This window comes from Artemia sp. Qi Xiang Cuo, chromosome 10 (genome assembly GCF_049724085.1).
Source record: "Artemia sp. Qi Xiang Cuo chromosome 10, ASM4972408v1, whole genome shotgun sequence".
In the NCBI taxonomy this organism is placed as follows: domain Eukaryota; kingdom Metazoa; phylum Arthropoda; class Branchiopoda; order Anostraca; family Artemiidae; genus Artemia; species Artemia sp. Qi Xiang Cuo.
Genome location: NC_142803.1, coordinates 8,748,937 through 8,773,387, shown reverse-complemented (window position 1 = coordinate 8,773,387; position 24,451 = coordinate 8,748,937). Strand labels below are relative to the sequence as shown.

General features: G+C 36.9%; 1 protein-coding gene across 1 annotated transcript in view; it reads left to right on the top strand.

Moving 5' to 3' along the window:
* LOC148947443 (uncharacterized) overlaps positions 1–23,177 on the top strand; it is a 124,696-nt gene extending 101,519 nt beyond the window's left edge. Inside the window, exon 6 of the mRNA XM_089095853.1 lies at positions 22,263–23,177. Within this exon, the coding sequence (XP_088951979.1) occupies positions 22,263–22,877 (615 nt within the window). The 3' untranslated portion in view covers positions 22,878–23,177. The remainder of the gene's footprint in view (positions 1–22,262) is intronic.
* The last annotated feature ends 1,274 nt before the right edge of the window (positions 23,178–24,451 follow it).

Genomic DNA, 24,451 nt, shown 5'->3' with positions numbered 1-24,451 from the left:
GGAGACTTTTTCCTCCCCGTTTGATTCCGTGGTCTCCCATTGCCTTTCCTGCGCTCCTTAAAACAAAGTCCATCAAAATAATCCATATAAAGCAGGGTAGAACACAACCCTGCTTAACTCCTGATTTAATACAAACCAGCTGCTAACCTCAGTTCCTACCTTAACCGCAGCAGTGTTATTCTCGCATATAGCACTAATCACTTTAAAGTATTTGTCTGGTATACCATACAAGGATAAAACCTTTGCTAAAGCTCTTCTATCAACAAAGTCGAACGCTTGCTCATAATCTATAAAACTGAGGACCAAAGGTGTTTGAAAACTTAGGCACTTCTCAATTATTAGCCTAAGAGTGAAAATACCTACAGAGACCAGACTAATGCCTCGATAATTACCACACTCACTTTTATCACGTTTCTTATAAAGTGGCTTAATTAATGTTTTCCTAAAATCGTTAGGTACTTCCCCTTTTCCAAAAATCATATTCATAATCTTCAATAACTTATTTCTAACCTCAGAGCCACCATATTTAAGAAACTCATTTACTACCCTATCAGCACCTGGAGCCTTATTATTCTTTAATCCTTTTAGTACTGTTGCTAATTTCTCCTCACAAAACAAATCTTCCTTCACATCCAAGGTATCACAAACTTTTTCATTTTCCTCCATTTTTTTCCTGCAACTCTATCTCGGTTGAGCAAGTTCTCAAAATGTTCGGCCCTTCTCGCTTTAGCTTTTTCCTTATCGCTAATTGCCACCCCATTCCTATCTTTAACTGGGACAAGTCCGGATTGACTACTACCTCTCAATTTGTTAACGTGCCAGTAAAATATTTTATTATTATGCCGTCTAGCTGCATCGTCTAAATCCACGGCAATTTTATCCATGGCCTCCACTTCACACCTCCTTAGTTCATATTTCAATGCTTTCTCAACTTTCTTTACATTTCTTTTGTTTTCATGCGATCTATCACTCAGATAATTCTTGTACAATTCCTTTCTCCTTTCTATTAAACATAAAGCTTTTCCACTAATATTCTTAGCTCTAGCTCTAGCTTTCTTCACTAATACACCTTTAGCAACTTCACAAATTATTTTTCTAAAATTATTCCAACCATCTTCCACATAATCAAATTTTAAACTCTGAATTATAGTATTCAACTGTTCCTGGAAAGTTTCTCTCAAATTCTCATCCTGGAGTTTACCAACATCATAACTTCCCGGGAGGTAGTTACCCTTCCGATATTTCAACTTTAAATTAACCCTAGACACTACTAGATGGTGATCTTTACTTTTAGCATCAATAACAGCACTCCTATATACCCTAGTATCTTGTATTGATACTGCCAGTCTTCGATTTACTATAACATAATCAATAAGGTTTGCTGTCTTACCATCACGTGAATACCATGTTAACTTATAAGCCATTTTATGACCAAACACCGTATTGGTTATAACTAGATTGCTATGCCTACAAAATTCCAAAAGTCTGTAGCCATTGCTGTTTTCTTTTCCTACATCAAATTTACCTAAGCTAGGATACCATCTATCCTTATTTCTACCAACCTTGGCGTTAAAATCTCCCAGTAATAACATCATATTTCTACCTGGGACCTTGTCTATTTGCTCCTGTAACTGTAAGTAAAATTCATCTGAGTCACTAGTATCTCCATCAGTCGGTTCTACAGGGGCGTATACTACTATAACTTATACCCTGAACTTTCTAGTCATAAAATGAGCAATTAGTATTCTATTATTAATACCTTCACAGCCTAAACAAGACTTAGCAGCTTCCTTATTCATCATGAGCCCTACTCACTGTCTATATACCCCATCCTTCATGCCTGAGTAAATGAATTCCACATCACCTAATTTCATGTTTCTTAACCATGGCATATGAGTTTCTGAAACTCCTAATAAGTCCAGTTCGAATCGTCTGAATTCGTCAGTCAAAATGTCGATACGATAGTGATTTTTTAATGTCGTAACATTCCAGGTTCCAATTTTCATGTTCTTTAAATCATTGAAATTTTTTTCGCCTCAGGAAAAGCAATGATCCCGGATACCAGTGCAGGACAGGGATCACATATCTTCTCAAGTCTACACCGAAGTGCTTAAGCCAGCTTAGAACCGGACAGCAAGAAGTCCCTGGGACTTCCATGAATGGAGGCTTTGTGCAATCCTGGGCCAATCTTGGTCATAACATGGTTTTCAGCACTTGGCGATGCTCTTCTATCAACAAGAGTTGAAATCCTGCACAGACAATCTCAAGCCTATTACCTCCGACTCATTATATATTCATGCCTACAAATATTATGCTACTACGGGGAGGCAGCCCATAATAGATAAATTAGCTAGGAAGAGGTTTTTCAGCCCAAAGACGCCCATCAAAACATACCAAGCCCAGAAGAATTGTCTATTAGTCAGAATCCTGTACAAATGCTGTGTTGTTTACAAGGCTATAATTTCCTCAAGGGGCCCCACTCCTAAAGTGGGATTAGAGTTGATCACAAGATCCCAGTCTTGCGGGTACGCAGAAAAGGGTCAAGGCAGCCCTTTGCAGAGGCCATTGCATATATCTGGATCTTAAGCCCTGCCACAGTTGTCCTCATATAGAGGGTCCTCCCGCGATGGTGTTCTGCATCACCATGCAATTTAACCCATTGCTGGGAGAAGGTTTGCAACTCATGGAACTTGTGGACAAACCAGTGGGCCCTTTTGAGTGTACATTTGAGGGGCCTTCTTCGTCCTCCCCCTGTATTTATGACCCCGGGCAAGGGTGCCCCAGATTCTACTATGGACCCCCAGGGACAAGGTCCCTCCTTGGGCCGTGCCTCCTATGGAGGTACCCTACATATCTGTAGAGTGTTCCCCTATCGCCACCTGGAGACACGCTGAATGGCCAGATAAACGGATCACTTTTGTTTTGCAAAGGCCATAACTCAGTGACATATTTAACCTACTGCTTATAAATATACATAACTCACTGACTAGGCCTATATAAGTTATATACAGAAATATATAACTCAGTGACATATTTAACCTACTACTTATAAATATGTGTAACTCACTGACTAGGCCTATATAAGTTATATTCAGAAATATATAACTGAGTGACATATTTATACTACTACTTATAAATATGTGTAACTAATTGACTAGGTCTGTATAAGTTATATACAGAAATATATAACTCAGTGACATATTTAGCCTACTACTTAAAATATGTGTAACTCACTGACTAGGCCTATATAAGTTATATACAGAAATATATAACTCAGTGACATATTTAGTCTACTACCTATAAATATGTGTAACTCACTGACTAGGCCTATCTAAGTTATATACAGAAATATATAACTCAGTGATATATTTAGCCTACTACTTATAAATATGTGTAACTCACTGACTAGGCCTATATAAGTTATATACAGAAATATAATCGTTAAAGATTGAATTGCCAATTTTCCCTTTTCTGTTAATTTTATGGTCACTACTACCAAAAACCGAATAGCTGCATATGGAGGCCTTTTTCATTAAAGATTGAATTGCCGATTTTTCCTTTTCTGTAAATTTTATGGCCACTGCTACCAAAAACTGAATAGCTGCAAATGGAGGCCTTTTTCGTTAAAGATTGAATTGCCAATTTTCCCTTTTCTGTTAATTTTATGGCCACTACTACCAAAACATAGATTAAGGGCAGCAATTTTCTGGAAAGAGTGGATATTGAAGCATATATGCCCTCAAAAAATTAATAATTTGTTCCTTTCAACTGCATGTCAACTACATTTCAATTTAAGCTATGAAATGTTATTTGTCTTGAGTAAACTTTAAAAAACAGGAAAAACAAGCAAATACTTCTAAACTGTAGAACATATAATGAGTGGTTTCTTTGCATTTATACTTTTGGGAGGTGGTGTTTGCCCCCCCCCCCCAAAAAAGAAGCCAAAGGTATTTAAAACATTCTCTTATAGTTTCAGCATAGCCTGCCTTACTTTGTGTCTTTATCTAAGCTTTACCCCTTCAAATACCCCTCACCCCACCCCAGGAAAAAAATCTGCAAAAAAGAAAAATATATTCTGCACAGACTTTTGTTATTCAATTGAACATACCAACACACAGCAACTCCCCCCCCCCCAAAAAAAAAAATATTGACCCAAAGGCTTATTCTCTTAAAAAAAAAAATCACACTGGTTTCCTGAGTGTACTGAGTAGCTGTCCAAAAGTAAAAAGGCATATATACACTTCATTGTTCAGAGAAAATTGTCTTCAAGTTTCTCCAGTTTTGCAGGACTTTTCCAACCATTGCACCACACTAGACATAGGATTGAAGTAAAAAGTTGTTAGGATTGGTTTTAGACAGTATTCTTTCCATTATGCAATTAAAATACATGCTAAATGTTTAATGACATTTTACATTTACTGACACTGCTAAAAGCCAATTTTTAAACTTTGGCAAATGGGGAAAATGCTGCAGATACATGTTTTTACCAGAAAAATCTTTGCAGAGATTTTATGTCTAAGTCATGCGTTTCAACGAAAACATTCCAGATTGCACTTTGAAACATCAACAGACAGCAACACTGACAAGATGAGCCCCAAAAAAACATTACAGAAATATTCTAAGCCATACGTTACAATGATACAATTCCAAAATGCATTTTGGAATCGTTGAAACGTATGAGTTAGAATGTTCTTGTAGTGTTGTATCGTGGTTTATCATGTCAGTGTTACAATTTGTTGATGTTTCAAATTGTATTTTGGAATATCAACAGATTGTAACACTGACATGATAAACCACAATACAACATTACAAAATTTTCCAAGTCATACTTTTCAACGAAAACATTCCAAAATGCACTATAAACATCAACTGAATGTAACACTGATAAGATTAGCCACGATAAAACATTACAGAAATATTCCAAGTCATACGTTTCAACGATAAAATTCCAATATTCACTTTGAAACATCAACAGAATGTAAAACTGGCAGATAAACCCTACTACTTGTTAAACGTTCAAGCCGTATCCAGGCTCATCGTGGAGCCCAGCAGATGACGACATGTCTCCTTCCATAGGTTTTGCATGAGGGTGGGAGGCTCCACAATTTACAGCCACTGGCGATCCCAACGACGGCCATATTTTTGGAATCCTCCAATTGGCTCCAGATCAGACTTAACTGTTGCTAGCCACATCTTCTTTTGGCCTCCTGCCCTCTTCTTCCATGCCGGTAGTGGTAGACATTTGAGGCATTTTTTGCTTATATTGTCATCAGGTCTGCTTATTGTGTGGCCAAACCATCTCAGTCCCCTCTGCTTAACAATGTAGAAAACAAGTGGGCGATTCCCACATCTTCTCCTGACTTCTTCATTCGAGATTCTATCTGAGAGGCGGATCCCCAGGATATAGCACAGGCATTTGTGGTTGAATATATTCAAGCTCAATGCTTCGGCTGCCTTAAGTGACCACGTTTCCCATCCATAGAGGAGGACAGAGAGAACCATAGCTTCACTCACTCGGAGCCTTGTGCTCTCGGAGCCTTGTGATCGGAGCTTTGTCCGTAGTTGAAGGAAAACACTCCAGGCTGAGGATATGCGGCCCCAGATTTCTTCTGAAGATTTACCAGAAGGGTTTACCATCAATCCGAGGTATTTGAACGACTGAACGTCCTCTACCTGATAACCATTTAGGGTCAAAGGGGTTTCATCCATCCCATCTGTTCGCATGGATTTCGTTTTTGGTAGGCTTATTTGAAGACCAGTCGAGAGTGCCTTGACTGCCACGTCATTTATCAAAAGACAAGATAAACCAAGTCATTTGACAAGAACAACCACGACAAAACACTAATAAAACATTAGAAGTCGTACGTTTCAACGAAAAAAAATTCCAAAATGCACTTTAAAACATAAACAGAATATAAGACTGACAAGATAAACCATGACAAAACACAACAAAATATTCCAAGTTATGCATTTCAATGAAAAAATCCTCAAACGTACTTTGAAACATCAACAGTATGTAACACTGACAAGATAAAACACAACAAAACATTACAAAAATATTCCAAGTCATACGTTTCAATGAAAAAATTCCAAAATGCACTTTGATACATCAACAGAATGTAAAACTGACAAGATAAAGCACGACAAAACATTACAGAAATATTTCAAGCCATCCGTTTAAACGAAAAAATTCCAGAATGCACTTTGAAACATCAACAGAATGTAAGACTGACAAGATAAAGCACGACAAAACATTACAGAAACATTCCAAGTCATCCGTTTTAACGAAACAATTCCAACATGCACTTTGAATCATCAACAGAATGTAACACTGACAAAGATAAACCACTACACACAGCATTACAAAAATATTCCAAGTCATACGTTTTAAGGAAAAAATTTCAAAATGCACTTTAAAATATCAATAGAATGTAACACTGAGAAGATAAACCACAAAGCAACACTATAAAAATAATTCAAGTCATATATTTCAACGAAAAAAAATCCAAAAAGCACTTTGAAACATGAACAGAATTTAACATTGACAAGATAAACCACAACACAAAACTATAAAAATAATCCAAGTCACACATTTCAAGGAAACAATTTCAGAATGCACTTTGAAACATCAACAGATTGTAACACCGACAAGATAAACCACGACGCACCACTATAAAAATAATACAAGTCATACGTTTCAACAAAAGAAAATCCCAAAATACACTTTGAAACATGAACAGATTGTAACACTGACCAAAAAACCGTGACGCCAAACTATAAAAATAATCCAAGTCCTGCGTTTCAAGGAAAAATTCCAAAATGCACTTCGAAACAAATACAGAATGTAACACTGACAAGATAAACCACGTCAGAAGACTACGGAAATAATCCAAGTCATACATTTCAAGGAAAAAGTCCAAGTTGCACTTTGAAACATCAAGAGAATGTAACACTGACAAAAGAAACCACGACACAACACAAAAAAATAATCCAAGTCATACAATTCAGGAAAATAATTCCAAAACTGCACTTTGAAACATCAACAGAATGTAACACTGACAAGACAAACCACGACACAACACTACAAAAATATTCCAATTAATAAGTTTTAATGACAAAATTTCTGATTGAGGGGGGGGGGGTAAGAGTGCGGTACTGTGGTGTGAACTGGTTGGAGTATCACGCACTAGTAAAGAATAGGTGACTTAAGTCTGATCAAAAATATAGTGTTTAATTAGATTCATTAGCTTATTTTCGGAGAGAAACGGTTGTAAATATCCTAGGGAGTGGGGATTTGGTACCATGTGGATGACGGATGTGGCAGGCATGTAAAGCTGTGATGGTGTGGATTGCTTCGTTGGGCTTCATGATTGGCTTGGGTTGCAAAAACTTGGGTTGAATCACGGGATTTAAAGGCATAATTTTTATTATGAAATGACTGAAAAATGTCTTAGGAAGGAAGATATGATGTCAGAGAGGGACCACAAAGCAGTGATAGGTTGGTTCTGTGGCGCAAATTGGTACAGGAAAGGAACAGGTGAATTTTCTCTGTTCAAAAATATACTGTTTAATTAGATTCATTAGCTTATTTTCAGAGTGGAAAGGTTGAAAATGCCTTAGGGGGTTGATGATAGGCTGGTGCCACATGGATGGGGGGGTGGGGTGTAGTGCCATGGTAGTGTGGAGTGTTTTGTGGGGCATCATGATAGGCTTGGGTTGCAAAAACTAGTATCAAGGGATTTAAATGCATAATTTTATTATGCAATAACTGAAAAAATGTCTTAGGAATGATGAAGGGGGTGTCAGGGGGACAGTCAAGAAACTTCATTTGTTCATGCATTGCTTGGAGTAACATGTTCTACAGCTTAGAAGTTAAGGTGGAGTTGTTGAAGATTTTTTTTCCACGAAGGAAAGGGGATCCGAAGGGGGTGGAACAGTCAAGTAATGTCACTGTGGGGTGAATTGCTTGGAGTATTATGTTTTACAGCTTAAAAGTTAAGACGGATGTGTTAAAGAATTTTTTCCATGGAAAAGGGTGAAAATCTAACAACTATTCAAAAAAAACAATACATTTCATTTAAAGTCCTTCATAGATACCTCTTAATATGGTTTAAATGTATGACTAATATCAACTCACTCGGGGGCCTGGGACTGGTGAAACATGACTGATAGAGGGGTTGTGATGCTTTGGTGGTGTGGAGTCTTTTCTGGGGCATCGTGATGGGCTTGGGTTACAAAAAATTGAATCACGGGATTTAAATGCATAAATTTTATACGAAATAATTTTTAAATGTCTTAGAAACGATGAAGGGGGTATCAGGGGGCAGACTTGCAATTACATTGTGGGGTGAACTGCCTCTAGTAACATGTCCTACAGCTTAAAAGTTAAGGTGGAGGTGTTAAAGATTTTTTCCATGAAAGAGGGGGGAATCTAACAATTACTCAAAGAAACGATGCATTTCATTAAAAGTCCTTCAAAGATACCTCTTAAAATACATTAAATGTACAAGTAATAACAGCTCGCTCGGGGCGGCCTACTGGTGCCACATGGATGATCGGGGGGTATGCTATGGTAGTTTGGAGTGTTTTGTGGGGCATCAAGATACCCTTGGGTTGCAAAAACTTGAATCACGGGATTGAAATGTGGCATTTTTATTATGAAATAACTGAAAAATGTCTTAGGAATGATGAAGGGGATGTCAGGGGGACAGTCAAGCAACGTCATTGCTGCATGCATTACTTGGAGTAACGTGTTCTACAGCTTAAAAGTTAAGGTGAAGGTGTTAAAGAATTTTTTCCATGAAGGAGGGGGAATCTGACAATTTCTCAAAAAACGATACATTTCATTAAAAGTCCTTCAAAAATACCTCTTAAAACGCTTTAAATGTCCCACTAATATCAGCTCACTGGGGTGGGGGGGCTTGAGCCACATGGATGATGGAAGGAGGTTTAATGTCAAGGTGGTGTGGAGAGTTTTGTGAGGCATTATGATAGGCTCGGGTTGGAAAAACTTGAATCATGGAATTTAAATGCATAATTTTTATTATGACATAACTGAAAAATGTCTTAGGATAGATGAAGGGGTGTCAAGGGGACAGTCATGCAATGACATTGCGGGGTGAATTGCTTCGAGTAACATATTCTACAGATTTAAAGTTAAGGTAGAGGTGTAAAAGAATTTTTCCAGGAAGGAGGGGGAATCTCAAAATTACTCAAAGAAACAATACATTTCATTAAAAGTCCTTCAAAGATACCTCTTAAAATGCTTTAAATGTTATACAAATATCAGATCGCTCGGGCCGCGGGACTGATGCAACATGGATGATGGGAAGGGGGTGATTCCATGGTGGTAAGGAGTGTTTTGTGGGGCATCATGATGGGCTTGGGTTGCAAAATCTAACAATTACTCAAAGAAACGATGCATTTCATTAAACGTCCTTCAAAGATACCTCTTAATATGGTTTTAATGTGCCACTAATATCAGCTTGCCCTCCCAAAATGATTGTTAGGGGGCAGCCGTATATTTTCACGATAGTGTGAAATCTAGTATCCCCCTCAAAGTATCCCCCACAAATAAATTTTCCTTTTGTCATTATAAATACCTTGACAAAGATTGCCTCTGAAAATCAATATTCCTTGAAATATTTTTATTGTTTTGTGTCGTGGTTTATCTTGTCAGTGTTAAATTCAGTTGATGTTTCAAAGTGCATTTTGGAATTTTTTCCTTGAAACGTATGATTTGGAATATTTTTGTAATATTTTCTCGTGGTTTATCTTGTGACTTTTATATTCTGTTGATGTATCAAAGTGCATTTTGGAATTTTTTCATTGAAACGTACTACTTGGAATATTTTTGTAATGTTTTGTTGTGTTTTATCTTGTCAGTGTTACATACTGTTGATGTTTCAAAGTACGTTTGAGGATTTTTTCATTGAAATGCATAACTTGGAATATTTTGTTGTGTTTTGTCATGGTTTATCTTGTCAGTCTTACATTCTGTTGATGTTTCAAAGTATATGTTGGAATTTTTTGTTGAAACATGCGACTTGGAATATTTTTTGTTGTGTCGTGTCTTGGTTTATCCTGTCATTGCTGCATTCTGTTGATGTTTACATGTACATTTTCGAATTTTTTTCATTGAAACGTCTGACTTGGAATATTTTTGTAGTGTTGGGTCGTGGTTTGTCTTGTCAGTGTTACATTCTGTTGATGTCTCAAAGTGCAACATATCTGAAAAGGCTAGGTTCTATTAAGTTAACTACTTTTAAATTAGGTTCTTTCAGATTAGGTTATCGTGGCCGATCACGCTAACCTAACCTGATTGAACCTAATTTAAAATTAGTTAACTTGGAATATTTTTGAAGTAGTGTGTCCTGCTTTATCTTGTCATTCTGTTGATGTCTCAAAGTGCAACATATCTGAATAGGTTAGGTTGCATTAAGTTAACTATTTTTAAATTATTTTTCTTCAGGTTATGTCAGCGTGGTCAGCCATGCTAACATGCCACGCACTCATGCGTTTCAACGTTAAAATTCCAGAATACCATTTGAAAGAACCATAGAAGGTAACACTGACAATTTATATCACGACACGCCGCAATAATAATAATCCAAGTAATACTTGTCAACGAAAAAAATTCCAAAATACAATTTGAAACACCAGCAGAATATAGTATTGACAAGATAAACCACGACACAACACTACAAAAATATTCCTAGTCATACGTTTCAACGAAAAAAATTCCCAAGCGCACTTGGAAACATCAACAGAATGTAAAACTGTCAAGATAAACCATGACATAACACTACAAAAATAATCCAATTCGTGCATTTCAACGAAAACATTCCATAATGCACTTTGAAACATCAACAGAATGTAACACTGACAAGATGAACAACGACAAAACATTACAGAAATATTCCAAGTCATACGTTACAACGATACAATTCAGAAATTCACTTTGAAACATCAACAGAATGTAACACTGACAAGATCAACCATTACACAACAATACAAAAGTATACCAAGTCGTACATTTAAACGAAAAAAAAAATCCAGAATGCACTTTGAAACAACAGCAGAATGTAACATTGACAAGGTAAACCACGACACAACACTATACGAAAAAAACATATCAACGAAAAAAAAATCCAAAATTTACTTTGAAACATGAGCAGAATGCAACACTAACAAGACAAAGCACGATATAACACTAAAAAATACTTCAATTCATATATTTCAATAAACAAAATTCCAAACGTACTTTGGAACATCAACAGAATGTAACACTGACATGATAAAAGACGACAAAACAATACAAAATATTACAAGTCATACATTTCAAAGAAAAAATTAAAAATCCTATTTGAAACATCAAAAAACTGTAACACTGACGTGATAAACCACGATACAACATTACAAGAATATTCCAAGTCATACTTTTCAACAAAAACTTTCCAAAATGGACATTGAAACATCAACAGAAGGTAACACTGACAAGATAAACCCCGACGAAACATTACAGAAATATTCCAAGTCATACGTCTCAACTGTAAAATTCCAAAATGCAATTTGAAACATCATCAGAATGTAACACTGACAAGATAAACCACGACACAACACTACAAAAATATTCAAAGTCATACGTTTCAACGAAAAAAATTCCAAATCGCGCTCTGAATATCCACAGAATGTAACATTGACAAGATAAACCACGACACAACACAACAAAAATATTCCAAGTCGTTTAAACGGAAAAATTCCAAAACACTTTGAAACACCAACAGAATGTAACACTGACAAGATAAACCTTACTACTTGTACTTGTTGCACGTTCAAGTCGCATCCAGGCTCATCGTGGCACCCATCAGATGACGACTCGTCTCCTTCCATGGGTTTTGCTTGAGGGTGGAAGGCTCCACAATTTCCAGCCACTGGCAATTCCAGCGATGGCCGTATTTTCAGAATCCTCCAATTGGCTCCAGATGAGACTTCACTGTCGCGAGCCACGTCTTCTTTTGGCCTCCTGTTCTCTTCTTCCATGCCGGTAGTGGTAGACATTTGAGGCATCTTTTGCTTATTTGGTCATCTGGTCTGTGCCTTGTGTGGCCAAACCATCTCAGTCTCCTCTGCTTAACAATATCAGAAACAAGGGGGCAATCCCCACATCTTCTCCTGACTTCTTCATTTGAGATTTGATCATGAGAGGCAGATCCCCAGGATATAGCACAGGCATTTGTGGTTGAATATATTCAAGCTCAACGCTTCGGCTGCCTTAAGTGGCCACGTTTACCATCAGTAAAGGAGGACAGAGATAACCATAGCTTCATTCACTCGGAGCTTTGTGCTCTCGGAGCCTTGTGATTGGAGCTTTAACTGTATTTGAAGGAAAACACTCCAGGCTGACGATATGCGGCTCCGAATTTCTTGTGAAGATTCACCGGTAGGGTTTACCATCGATCCGAGGTATTTTAACGACTGGACGTCCTCTATCTGATAACCATTTAGGGTCACAGGGGTTTCATCTATCCCATCTGTTCGCATGGATTTTGTTTTTGGTAGGCTTATTTGAAGACCAGTCGAGAGTTCCTTGACTGCCACGTCATTTATCAAAAGACAAGATAAACCACGTCATTTGACAAGAACAACCACGAAACAACACTAAGAAAACATTCGACGTCATACGTTTCAACGAAAAAATTCCAAAATGTACTTTGAAACATAAACAGAATGCAACACTGACAAGACAAAGCATGACATAACACTAAAAAAATATTCCAATTTATATGTTTCAACGAAAAAATTTCAAACATACTTTCGAACATCAACAGAATGTAACACTGACATGATAAGGCACGATGAAACATTACAAAAATATTTCAGGCCATACATTTCAACGAAAAAATTCCAAAATGCAATTTGAAACATAAAAAAATCGTAACACTGACATGATAAACCACGGTACAACACTACAAGAATGTCCTAAGTCATACGTTTCAACGAAAACAATCCAAAATGCGCTTTGAAAAATCATGAGAATGCAACACTGACAAGAAAAACCACGACACAACACTACAAAAATATTCAAAGTCATACGTTTCAACGATAAAAATTCGAAATCGCATTTTGAAATATCAACAGGATGTAACAATAACAAGATAAACGACGACGCAAAACAACAAAAATATTCCAAGTTGTTTTAAGGCAAAAATTCCAAAACACTTTCAAACATCAACAGAATGTAACACTGACAAGATAAACCACGAAAGAACACTACAAAAATGCTCCAAGTCATACGTTTCAACGAAAACATCCAAATGTTCATTGAAACATCAACAAAACGTAACACTGACATGATAAAGCACGACAAAACATTACAAAATACTCCAAGTCATACGTTTCAACGAAAAATTACAAAATGCACTTTGAAACTTCAACAGATTGTAACGCTGACATGATAAACCATGATACAAGATTAAAAAAAATTTCCAAGTCATACGTTTAAACGAAAACAATTCAAAATGCACTATAAAACATCAAAAGAATGTAACACTGACAAGATTAACCACGATAAAACATTACAGAAATATTCTAAGTCATACGTTTCAACCATAAAATTCCAAAATGCACTTTGAAACATCAACAGAATGTAAAACTGACAAGATAAACCTTACTACTTGTACTTGTACTTGTTGCACGTTCAAGCCGCATCCAGGCTCATCGTGGCACCCAGCAGATGACGACTTGTCTCCTTCCATAGGTTTTGCTTGAGGGTGGAAGGCTCCACAATTTTCAGCCACTGGCGATTCCAGCGACGGCCGTATTTTCGGATTCCTCTAATTGGCTCCAGATGAGACTTAGCTGTTGCTAGCCACGTCTTCTTTTGGCCTCCTGCCCTCTTCTTCCATGCCGGTAGTGGTAGACATTTGAGGCATTTTTTGCCCATATGGTCATCTGGTCGGCACATTGTTTGGCCAAACCATCTCAGTCTCCTCTGCTTAACAATGTCGAAAACAATTGGGCGATCCCCACATCTTCTCCTGACTTCTTCATTTGAGATTCTATCTGAGAGGTGGATGCCCAGGATATAGCACAGGCACTTGTGGTTGAATATATTCAAGCTCAACGCATCGGCTGCCTTAAGTGGCCACGTTTCCCATCAATAAAGGAGGACAGAGATAACCATAGCTTCATTCACTCGGAGCTTTGTGCTCTCGGAGCCTTGTGATCGGAGCTTTGTCCGTAGTTGAAGGAAAATACTCCATGCTGACGATATGCGACTCCGGATTTCTTCTGAAGATTCGCCGGCAGGGTTTACCATCGATCCGAGGTATTTGAACGACTGGACATCCTCTATCTGATTACCATTTAGGGTCACAGAGGTTTCATCCATCCCATCTGTTCGCATGGATTCTGTTTTTGGTAGGCTTATTTGAAGACCAGTCGAGATTGCCTTGACTGCCACGTCATTTATCAAAAGACAAGATAAACCAAGTCATTTGACAAGAAAACCCACGACACAACACTAAGAAAACATTCGACGTCATACGTTTCAACGAAAAAAATTCCAAAATGCACTTTTAAACATCAACAGAATGTAACATTGATAAAGTAAACAACGACGCAACACTACTAAAATATTCCAAGTCGTTTTAACGAAAAAGTTCCAAAACAAACTTTCAAAAATCCAAAGAATGTAACACTAACAAGACAATTCATGACACAACACTACAAAATATTCCAAGTCATACATTTTAACGAAAAAATCCTCAAATGAACCTTGAAACATCAACGGTATGTAACACTGACAAGATAAAGCACAATCAAACATTACAAAAATATTCCAAGCCATCCGTTTAAACGAAAAAATTCCAGAATGCACTCTGAAACATCAACAGAATGTAACACTGACAAGATAAACCACAAAGCAACACTATAAAAATAATCCAGGTCATATGTTTCAACGAAGAAAAATCCAAACAGCACTTTGAAACTTGAACGGAATGTAACGTTGTCAAGATAAAAGACAACGCAAAACTATAAAAATAATCAAAGTCACACATTTCAAGGAAAAAATTTCAGAAAGCACTTTGAAACATCAACAGAAGGTAACACTGACAAGAAAAACCACGAAACTACACTAGAAAAATAATCCAAGTTAACCGTTTAAAGGAAAAAATTCCAGAATGCACTTTGAAACATCAACAGAATGTAACACTGACAAGATAAAGCACGATGTAACACTAAAAAGATATTCCAAGTCATACGTTTCAAGCAAAACAAATTTCAAAATGCTTTTTGAAACATCACAGAATGTAACACAGACAAGATAAACCACGAAACTACACTAGAAAAATATTCCAAGTCAAATGTTTCAAGGAAAAAATTCCAAAATGCACTTTGAAACATCAAGAGAATATAACACTGAAAAGATAAACTGCGTCACAAAACTATGAAAATATTTCAAGTTATACATTTCAAGAAAAAATTCCAACTTGCAATTTGAAACATCGACAGAATGTTACACTGACAAGATAAACAACAATGCGACACAATAAAAACAATCCATGTCATACGTTTCAACGAAAAAAAATCCAAAATACGCTTTGAAATATGAACAGAATGTAACACTGACAGAAAAACCGTGACGCAACACTATAAAAATAATCCAAGTCCTGCGTTTCAAGGAAAAATTCCAAAATGCACTTTGAAACATACATAGAATGTAACGCTGATAAGATAAACCACGTCACAAGACTACGAAAATAATCCAAGTCATACGTTTCAAGGAAAAAGTCCAAGATGATCTTTGAAACATCAAGAGAATGTAACACTGACAAGATAAACCACAACACAACACTACAAAATAATCCAAGTCATACATTTCAGGGAAAAAGTTCCAAAAATGCACTTTGAAACATCAACAGAATGTAACATTGACAAGATAAACGACGACACAACACTACAAAAATATTCCAAGTCATAAGTTTTAATGAAAAATTTTCTGATTGAGGGGGGGGGGGTTTGTGATGCCATGGTGGTGTGGAGTGTTTTGTGGGGTATGATGATAGGCTTGGGTAGCAAAACCTTGAATCAATGGGTTGAACCATAAATTTTAACGAGAAAATATGTCTTAGGAATGAAGATATGACGTCAGAGGGTGCCAAAGAGCAGTAATAGTGCGGTGCTGTGGTGTGAACTGGTTGGAGTATCACGCTCTAGCAAAGAATAGGTGACTTAACTCTGATCAAAAATATAGTGTTTAGTTAGATTCATTAGCTTATCTTCGGAGTGAAACGGTTGAACATTTCCTAGGGAGTGGGGAGTTGGTACCATGTGGATGACGGATGTGGAAGGCATGTAAAGCTGTGATGGTGTGGAGTGCTTTGTTGCGTATCATGATAGGCTTGGGTTGCAAAAACTTGGGTTGAATCACGGGATTTAAAGGCATAATTTTTATTATGAAATGACTGAAAAATGTCTTAGGAAGGTAGATATGATGTCAGAGGGGGGCCACGAAGCAGTGATAGGTTGGTTTTGTGGCGTAAATTGGTTGGAGTATCACGATCTAGCAAAGGAATAGGTGACCTCTCTGTTCAAAAATATACTGTTTAATTAGATTCATTAGCTTTTTTGGGAGTGGAAAGGTTGAAAATGTCCTAGGGAGTTGATGATAGGCTGCTGCCACATGGATGGTGGTGGGAGGGGGGGTTGTAGTGCGATGGTGGTGTGGAGTGTTTCGTGGGGCATCATGATAGGCTTGGGTTGCAAAAATTTTAATCACGGGATTTAACTGCATAATTTTATTATGAAATAACTGAAAAAATGTCTTAGGAATGATGAAGGGGGTGTCAGGGGGACAGTCAAGCAACTTCTTTGCTGCATGCATTTCTTGGAGTAACATGTTCTACAGCTTAAAAGTTAAGGTTGAGTTGTTAAAGAATTTTTTTCCATGAAGGAGGGGGGAATCTAAGGGGATGGGACAGTCAAGCAATGTCATTGTGGGGTGAATTGCTTGGAGTATCATGTTTTACAGCTTAAAAGTTAAGACGGATGCGTTAAAGAATTTTTTCCATGGAGGAGGGTGAGAATCTAACAACTATTCAAAGAAACGATGCATTTCATTTAAAGTCCTTCATAGATACTTCTTAGTATGGTTTAAATGTATGACTAATATCAACTCGCTCGGGGGCCTGGGACTGGCGCAACATTACTGATAGAGGGGTGTGTGATGCTTTAGTGGTGTGGAGTGTTTTCTTGGGCATCATGATGGGCTTGGGTTGCAAAAAATTGAATCACGGGATTTAAATGCATAATTTTTATTATGAAATAATTTTAACATGTCTTAGGGATGATGAAGGGGGTATCAGGGGCAGTCTCGCAATGACATTGTGGGGTGAACTGCCTCGAGTAATATGTTCTACAGCTTAAAAGTTAAGGTGGAGGTGTTAAAGAATTTTTTCCATGAAGGAGGGGGCAATATAACAATTACTCAAAGGAACGATGCATATCATTAAAAGTCCTTCAAAAACACCTCTTAAAACACTTTAAATGAACCATTAATATCAGCTCCCTCGGGGCGAGGTACTGGTGCCACATGGATGACGGGGTGGGCGTTTTGCCATGGTAGTGTGGAGTATTTTTTTTTTGTGGGGAATCAAGATACGCTTGGGTTGCAAAAACTTGAATCAAAGGACTGAAATGCATCATTTTTATTATGAAATAACTGAAAAATGTCTTAGGAATGATGAAGGGGATATCAGGGGGACAGTCAAGCAACGTCATTGCTGCATGCATTGCTTCGAGTAACATATTCTACAGCTTAAAAGTTAAGGTGGAGGTGTTAAAGAATTTATTTCATGAAGCAGGGGGCAATCTAACAATTACTCAAAGAAAAGAAACATTTCATTAAAAGTTCTTCAAAGATACATCTTAAAACACTTTAAATGTACCACTAATATCAGCTCACTGGGGGTGGGGGGCTTGTGCCACATGGATGAAGGAGGGGGGGGTAATGTCACGCTGGTGTGGAGAGTTTTGTGGGGCATTATGATAGGCTCGGGTTGCAAAAACTTGAATCATGGAATTTAAATGCATAATTGTTATTATGACATAACTGAAAAATGTCTTAGGATAGATGAAGGGGTGTCAGGGGGACAGTCATGCAATGACATTGTAGGGTGAATTGCATCGAATAACATATTCTACACATTTAAAGTTAAGGTAGAGGTGTTAAAAAAAATTTCCGTGAAGGAGGGGGGAATCTCAAAATTACTCAAAGTAACCATGCATTTCATTAAAAGTCCTTCCAAGAACTGGATTTTAATTCAAATTTTAATTCTATTGAATAAATGATTTTAATTCAAGGTTTTATGACTAAAAGGTGCAGGGAATCATCCCTGTAAAACCGCCTGATAGAGATAGTAGTGACTCAGATAAATTTTATTAAAAGTTACAGGGACAAGTAGGTAGAGCCGCAGGTAGAGATATGGTATATCTCTAATGCCCAGTCCAGTAGAAATAGGTATATATGGTATTCTAGCCTAGGTAAAAACTAGATATCTTAGCCTATGGTGTCCTGGCCTAGGTACAGTAATGGTTACTGACTGCTCTTTTCCAGCTTTTCGTTCAGCAATTACTTTTTTTTATATATTTTGTTACATAAATCAGGTGCAAGCTGGCGTGATTCATTGCACATAACCTCTGAAAATATTGAAATTATGCATTAGCATAATCATCATGTTATTCTTCAATTTTAAGTCATGGGTGGGTAAATCAGCCACTTCAATTGAATTAAGACATTTTGACGTGAATTCAATTGCTTCCTTATCTTTATTTAATTAAAAAAACTAGGACAAAAGAAACTTCGGCCAACCCAAGTTGGTAAAAACTGCTCTTAGGTCTATGATAAATGAAAATGACTTGACCACCTGCCGACACTAAAATTTCTCTAATTCACTAATTCCTCTAATTACTCTCTAATAAACTAACTTTCCTCTAATTATCCTTTTATACTTACTATGCAACCTTTGGATATTACATTATATTTGAAGATCAAGTGTTTTTTCATTTGGTAGAAATGTGATAGTTATTTGGTAAAATCATATAGGTCCCCCATTAAAAAAAGGCTCGTGACGCCCTTGGATACTTCTGTTACTAATCCAACTATCACATCTTTTGCGAGGACAACTAAGGCTAAGAGTATTAAGATGAAAATTTGAGGATACGTTGAAGGGGAGTTGAATTAAATCAATACATACCATGTGCATAAAGATTGTCAAAAGGGTGTATCAGCAATATCTTAGGAACAACCTACTGTTTCAAACTTAAACTTCCATGGCATATGACAACTGCTACTGCAGCTAATGATACGAAGATAAAAACTTCAGTGGATGTTGAGGGGGATGATGAATCAAATCAAAATAAACTCTGTGAATGCAGGTGTCAGTTAACCAAAAGAAAAATAAAGACTAAAAGACAATATGTGCATACTAGGCTACTACTGCTAGTAGTGCTACTGTAAGTAGGCCTATTACTAATACTAATGCTACCATAATTATTATTATTCCTTCTACTACTACTGCTACTGCTGCTACTACTACTACTACTACTTCTACTAATGCTACTACCATTACTACTATTACTGGTACTAAGACTCCTACTGCTGCCACTATGAAAATTTATACTGCCGCTAATGGCATGAACATGAGAACTTCAAGAAATGTTGGGGGGGGGGTGATGAACTAAATCTAAATGCGCTATGTGAATACAGGTGTCAACTTAACCAAAAGATACAAACATAACCAACTCAAACTCCAAACAAGCAGAAACTAAAGAAGGAGTAGTACTCACATAGCATGTTCCATTTGTTGGTTTTAGGTCTCAGCTATTTATTGATGATTAATCATGGTAGCTTTAAACTAGAAAAATTTATTTGACTGTGTTTTTATTCATCAGTGTCTAATCCAGCATCACTTTTCATCGTCAAAGGGTGCTCTGTGAACTCCGGCAACTTGCTCCAGGCTGTATTTAATGAAATACGGAATTACCCATTTGAAAATTCTAGTCACATGAGCTTGGACTTCCTCAAAACATCCTGACACATTGTTGGTGAAATAAAGTGACTGAAAAGTCAGCTCCTCCTCATTGAGATTAGAATTTCGAATGCACCCTACTGTGTCGTTCCAAGCCTTTGTTTCATTTCAATTCTACTAAATATAACATAAGCTCTTTAGCTAGCCCAATTTCATTAATATATCATTTTAGATGTAACTTTATGTTTAACTTCTTCTCCAGGGAAAGAGAGTAACTCATTTTTGGGCCTCCCACTAAAGTACTTGATTTTGTGGGGACGACTGTCATGGTTTTCGTACCAAGCCTTGATATCAGGACAATGTTGACTTAAAAGTTGAATTAGCTGATTTAATATTCCCTCTGTCTTCTGAATCATATCCTCTAAGAACTAGCTGTTGCTGGTCCAAACATCTGGTGCTGTCTAGGATGACAGATAGAACAGCCTATTATTTTCCTCATGAACAGTCTACAAAATCTTGATGTTGCGTTCCTGTCTGTCCGTTAGAAAGCCCACAGAAGAGTTGCACTTCGAAAATTGTGCACCTTGCTGACCAGCTCCTTGGTTTTTGTTTTCTCCCATTGACGAATCCAAACTATGACAATATCACTATTTTTATTCCTACTAGGCCCAGAGGGGGAAAGACAGCCGATATGAGAAAAACACAGCATATTTATACAGCATATTTAAGTATCGATAGTCTACATACCGAATTTTTGACAAATTTTGTAACATATATAACGCTAGAAATAGAAGTATTACACGGGTAACTTAAAAAACAAGATTGACAAGACCCTAGGTTGATGATGTAGCACTTTTGATTATCAATTAGAGGTTTTGGGACAACTTTCAGGATTGTGCTCCACTCTAAGGTCTTGAGAAAGTAACACCTGAGTCTGCTGGGCTTGTACATGAATTTCTTTTAAATATTTTAACTCTCACTGCAATATTTAATGAAGACGATATGCTTTCAATACTATCGAGCAGTTTACCCACCATAATATTGTACTTGACAAAGAAGATATTGTCTTCTTCGTCAAGTATTTCAGATTGCTGGACTTCGCATAAGATAGTCTCAGATTGTTGTTTTCCATCAGATATAGTGACGTATCAGTTCCTACCATCGGTTGAGTAAGAACCAAAAATCTTCTCTAATCAAGGTAGCGTAAGGAGGTTGGCAGAATTAAAAGTCATAGCTATATTTTCCAAGCACAGTGAAAGACTGGGGGTCAACTCCCCACCCCTACCCTCAACCCAAAAATTTTGGTTAGTAATGATTCTGTATGATATTCCTGGCTATATGTCTGCCATTTCCATCACCAATACAGTCCAGATTGGTCTATAATCATATTAAATATTATCTGGTACTTGTGTAATCTGGTGCAAATATTACCCATCTACACCATACATCTATAACAATACAATAACAATAACAATAGCAGTCATACTTGATTCTTCTTATAGCAAACCTATTCAAATAATGTTTATGTTCACTTTAAATTTAATTTGGTGGAGCTTCCACCCCAGGATCAATGATGGAGGGATTTGAAGGAAGGGATTCCCACAAGCGCATTACATTGATTGGAAATAATGCATTGATGATACTATGGATCACAGTAAAGCCTGGTGATTTACCATTACTACAGACAAGGATGGAGCCGAGGATTACTAAAATATTCATAGAATATCCTCTCAGTCATCCACCTTTTCAATTAGACGAATTCACATGTTCGAGCTCTTTTCTGTTTCATATCATATCTAAGTCCAATAAATAATGTCATTATTTCAAAGAGCAATGCTTCTAATTTAAACCTTCCTCTACTATGTCTTATGAGAAGGCAAAAAAAAATTTTTTTTTCGCTTTCAACGTTCATCAAATTTCTAAGGGAGCTGATTTCCAAAGAGATCTGAGTAATATTTTTATTGAATGAGGGCGGTAGGCTAAATACATTTGGGAGCCTATAATCTAGATATTAGATATACCCATTTTCTCTGCTTAGGAATGACTTTGCAACTTTTCATAACCACACAATCTTCTAAATTTTGTCATACAAATTTTGCTTGACTTTACTTCAATATGATGCTTTTACTTGACTTGACAGTGAAAAAATGTTTAAATTGATAGTGACATGTTGGTACTGACAAAATTTTCTTACAAACCCATTTTAACATTAAATTTTTTTTATTTCAGATTAACTATTGGTTCACGAAGGTTCATGGATATCGTCTAAGGTCGAACCCATTTTATCAACCAAATATTACTGATGAGTCACTGCCATGTAACTCTTATTACGAATCATCAGCAGCCAACAACTACAAAATGCCTACCACTAACTATTACAAGATACCAACAACTAATTTCGTCGAACCTCAAATTGAGCATTCACATTCACTAGGATACCCTAGAGGAAATACATTTAATGAATCTTATGCTCCTCAAAAAAACATTGAAACGAGGATGAGTCAGTGTAATGGTCAACATCGATATCGTCGAACTGTCGAATTCGAAGGAGCATTTAATCAACCAAATACTGCTGATGAATCATCATCGTCCAGCTCTTGCTACGGGTCATCGTCAACTAACTATTCCAATGGTATTCACACCTGGTCGCCAGTAACTGAGTCAACACCGACCACTAACCATTACGAGTTACCAACTACCAGTTACGTCGAACCTCAAATAGACCCTTCAAGTTCACAAGGATATGCTAGTGGATTTCCATCTAGTGAATTTTATCTTCCCCGAGGAAATATTGAAACAATGTTTAGTCCTTCTCATATTCTACCTGATGGGCTTCACAATTAAAACTTTGAGCCCTATTGATAATTTGTCAGTAATTAACCCCTCTTCATAATTTAGTGCTTGAAAAACATACAATAATAAAAAATATTGTTTTATGAATTGTAGCATGCATGAATTTTAGAACTTTAAAAATGTGCCAGAGCAAACATTATAGGATTAGCTGAAAGCAGTGGCAGATCCAGGGGCGAGGGCGGTACGCGCCCCCTAACATAGTCTAAAGTAGTGTAATTTAATTAATTCACGCAAGTTTGCGTTAATTAAACTTGCTCCTAACTCAAGTTTCTCGGATCAACCTATTTTGCCCCCCCCCCCCCAAAAAAAAAATCCTGGACCCGTCACTGGTTGAAAAGATTAAGAGATTTTATTTAATAAAAAATGTGCATAAGAATGACTCGATACGTGATGATCTAATAGTCTTTCTTTTAAACAATACCCTAGTACACGTTAATTTATGTTTCGTCCTTCCCTTTCAGTCAAGCAGTGTCATATAAAGAGCTGAAAGAATTTTTCTCAATCCTAATTGACGGTCGACTGCATTGGCAGGTAAAATTTAAAACAAAAGTATTTGAGAGAACAAAAACTTTTCTGCTTCAATTAAATTTCAATAAAAGTTCTGATTCAATTCTTTTTTCTTCTTTGTTTCCAAATAACATGTTATTCGTTTAATGAAGGTGTGGCGTTCTCTAGGTCGGTTGTTTTAAAACTCCGAGCTGTTCATTGGTTTTGAACCCAAGAAAAGGGTTAAGGCAGGTTTATATCAAATAAAAAGAAGGAGTGACGAATCACCATTACGCAACATCATGCACCTTGTTGCTTCCATTTAAAACTGTTTGTTTGCAAGTCAATCTCGTGATAGAGAAAGATCTCTGAAATTTGGAGTTTTCAAGTCAGATCCACTTTGGGCTTTAAAGAGGTAACGGTAGTGCTTAGAAGTGGTGATAATTTTTGAATATCTGCCTTCTTTACCCCTTGAGCTAAGGTGCATACGAGGATCTAAGTCCTTTAGTCAAAAAGATAGAGAAATCTTTAAAATCCTCGTTTTAGCACTTCCCAACACTTGCTCCTAAATTTTAAGGCCTATCTGTCAACAAAACATGTATTTCCTGTAAAATTTGTGTGTTGTGGGTGATGTTAAAGGGGGTCACGCCACGTATTTTGTGCTTAAACACTACTAAATTGAGATTCGTGTATGTTTCTGGTTTAAATAGTGACTCGCACCTTTCTTTCTGCTAATTAGTTAATTGTGGGGAAGGGTAATGTCTTAGGAGTAGATGGTCTATTATCACCCATAGTTCAATAGGCCGACAGTGCTTGAACGACTGATTAAAGAAGAATACAACCGCCCCATCTTGCTTCAACCTCTAGATATAGGAGAAGTGGAAAGATGGAAAGGAGATTATCATCCTAATGATTTAGATCAAAATAATTAATTGAATATTTTAAACAGTTAATATGCAGGTTTACATTTTTTGAAATGACCCGGTTGAAGCAGATTTAATGGTAAACAAGCGAGTAGTAGGTCTGATTGTAACGGCGTTTATCGTGGTTCTATTCCCAGAAGGGTGTTGGTTGGCCCT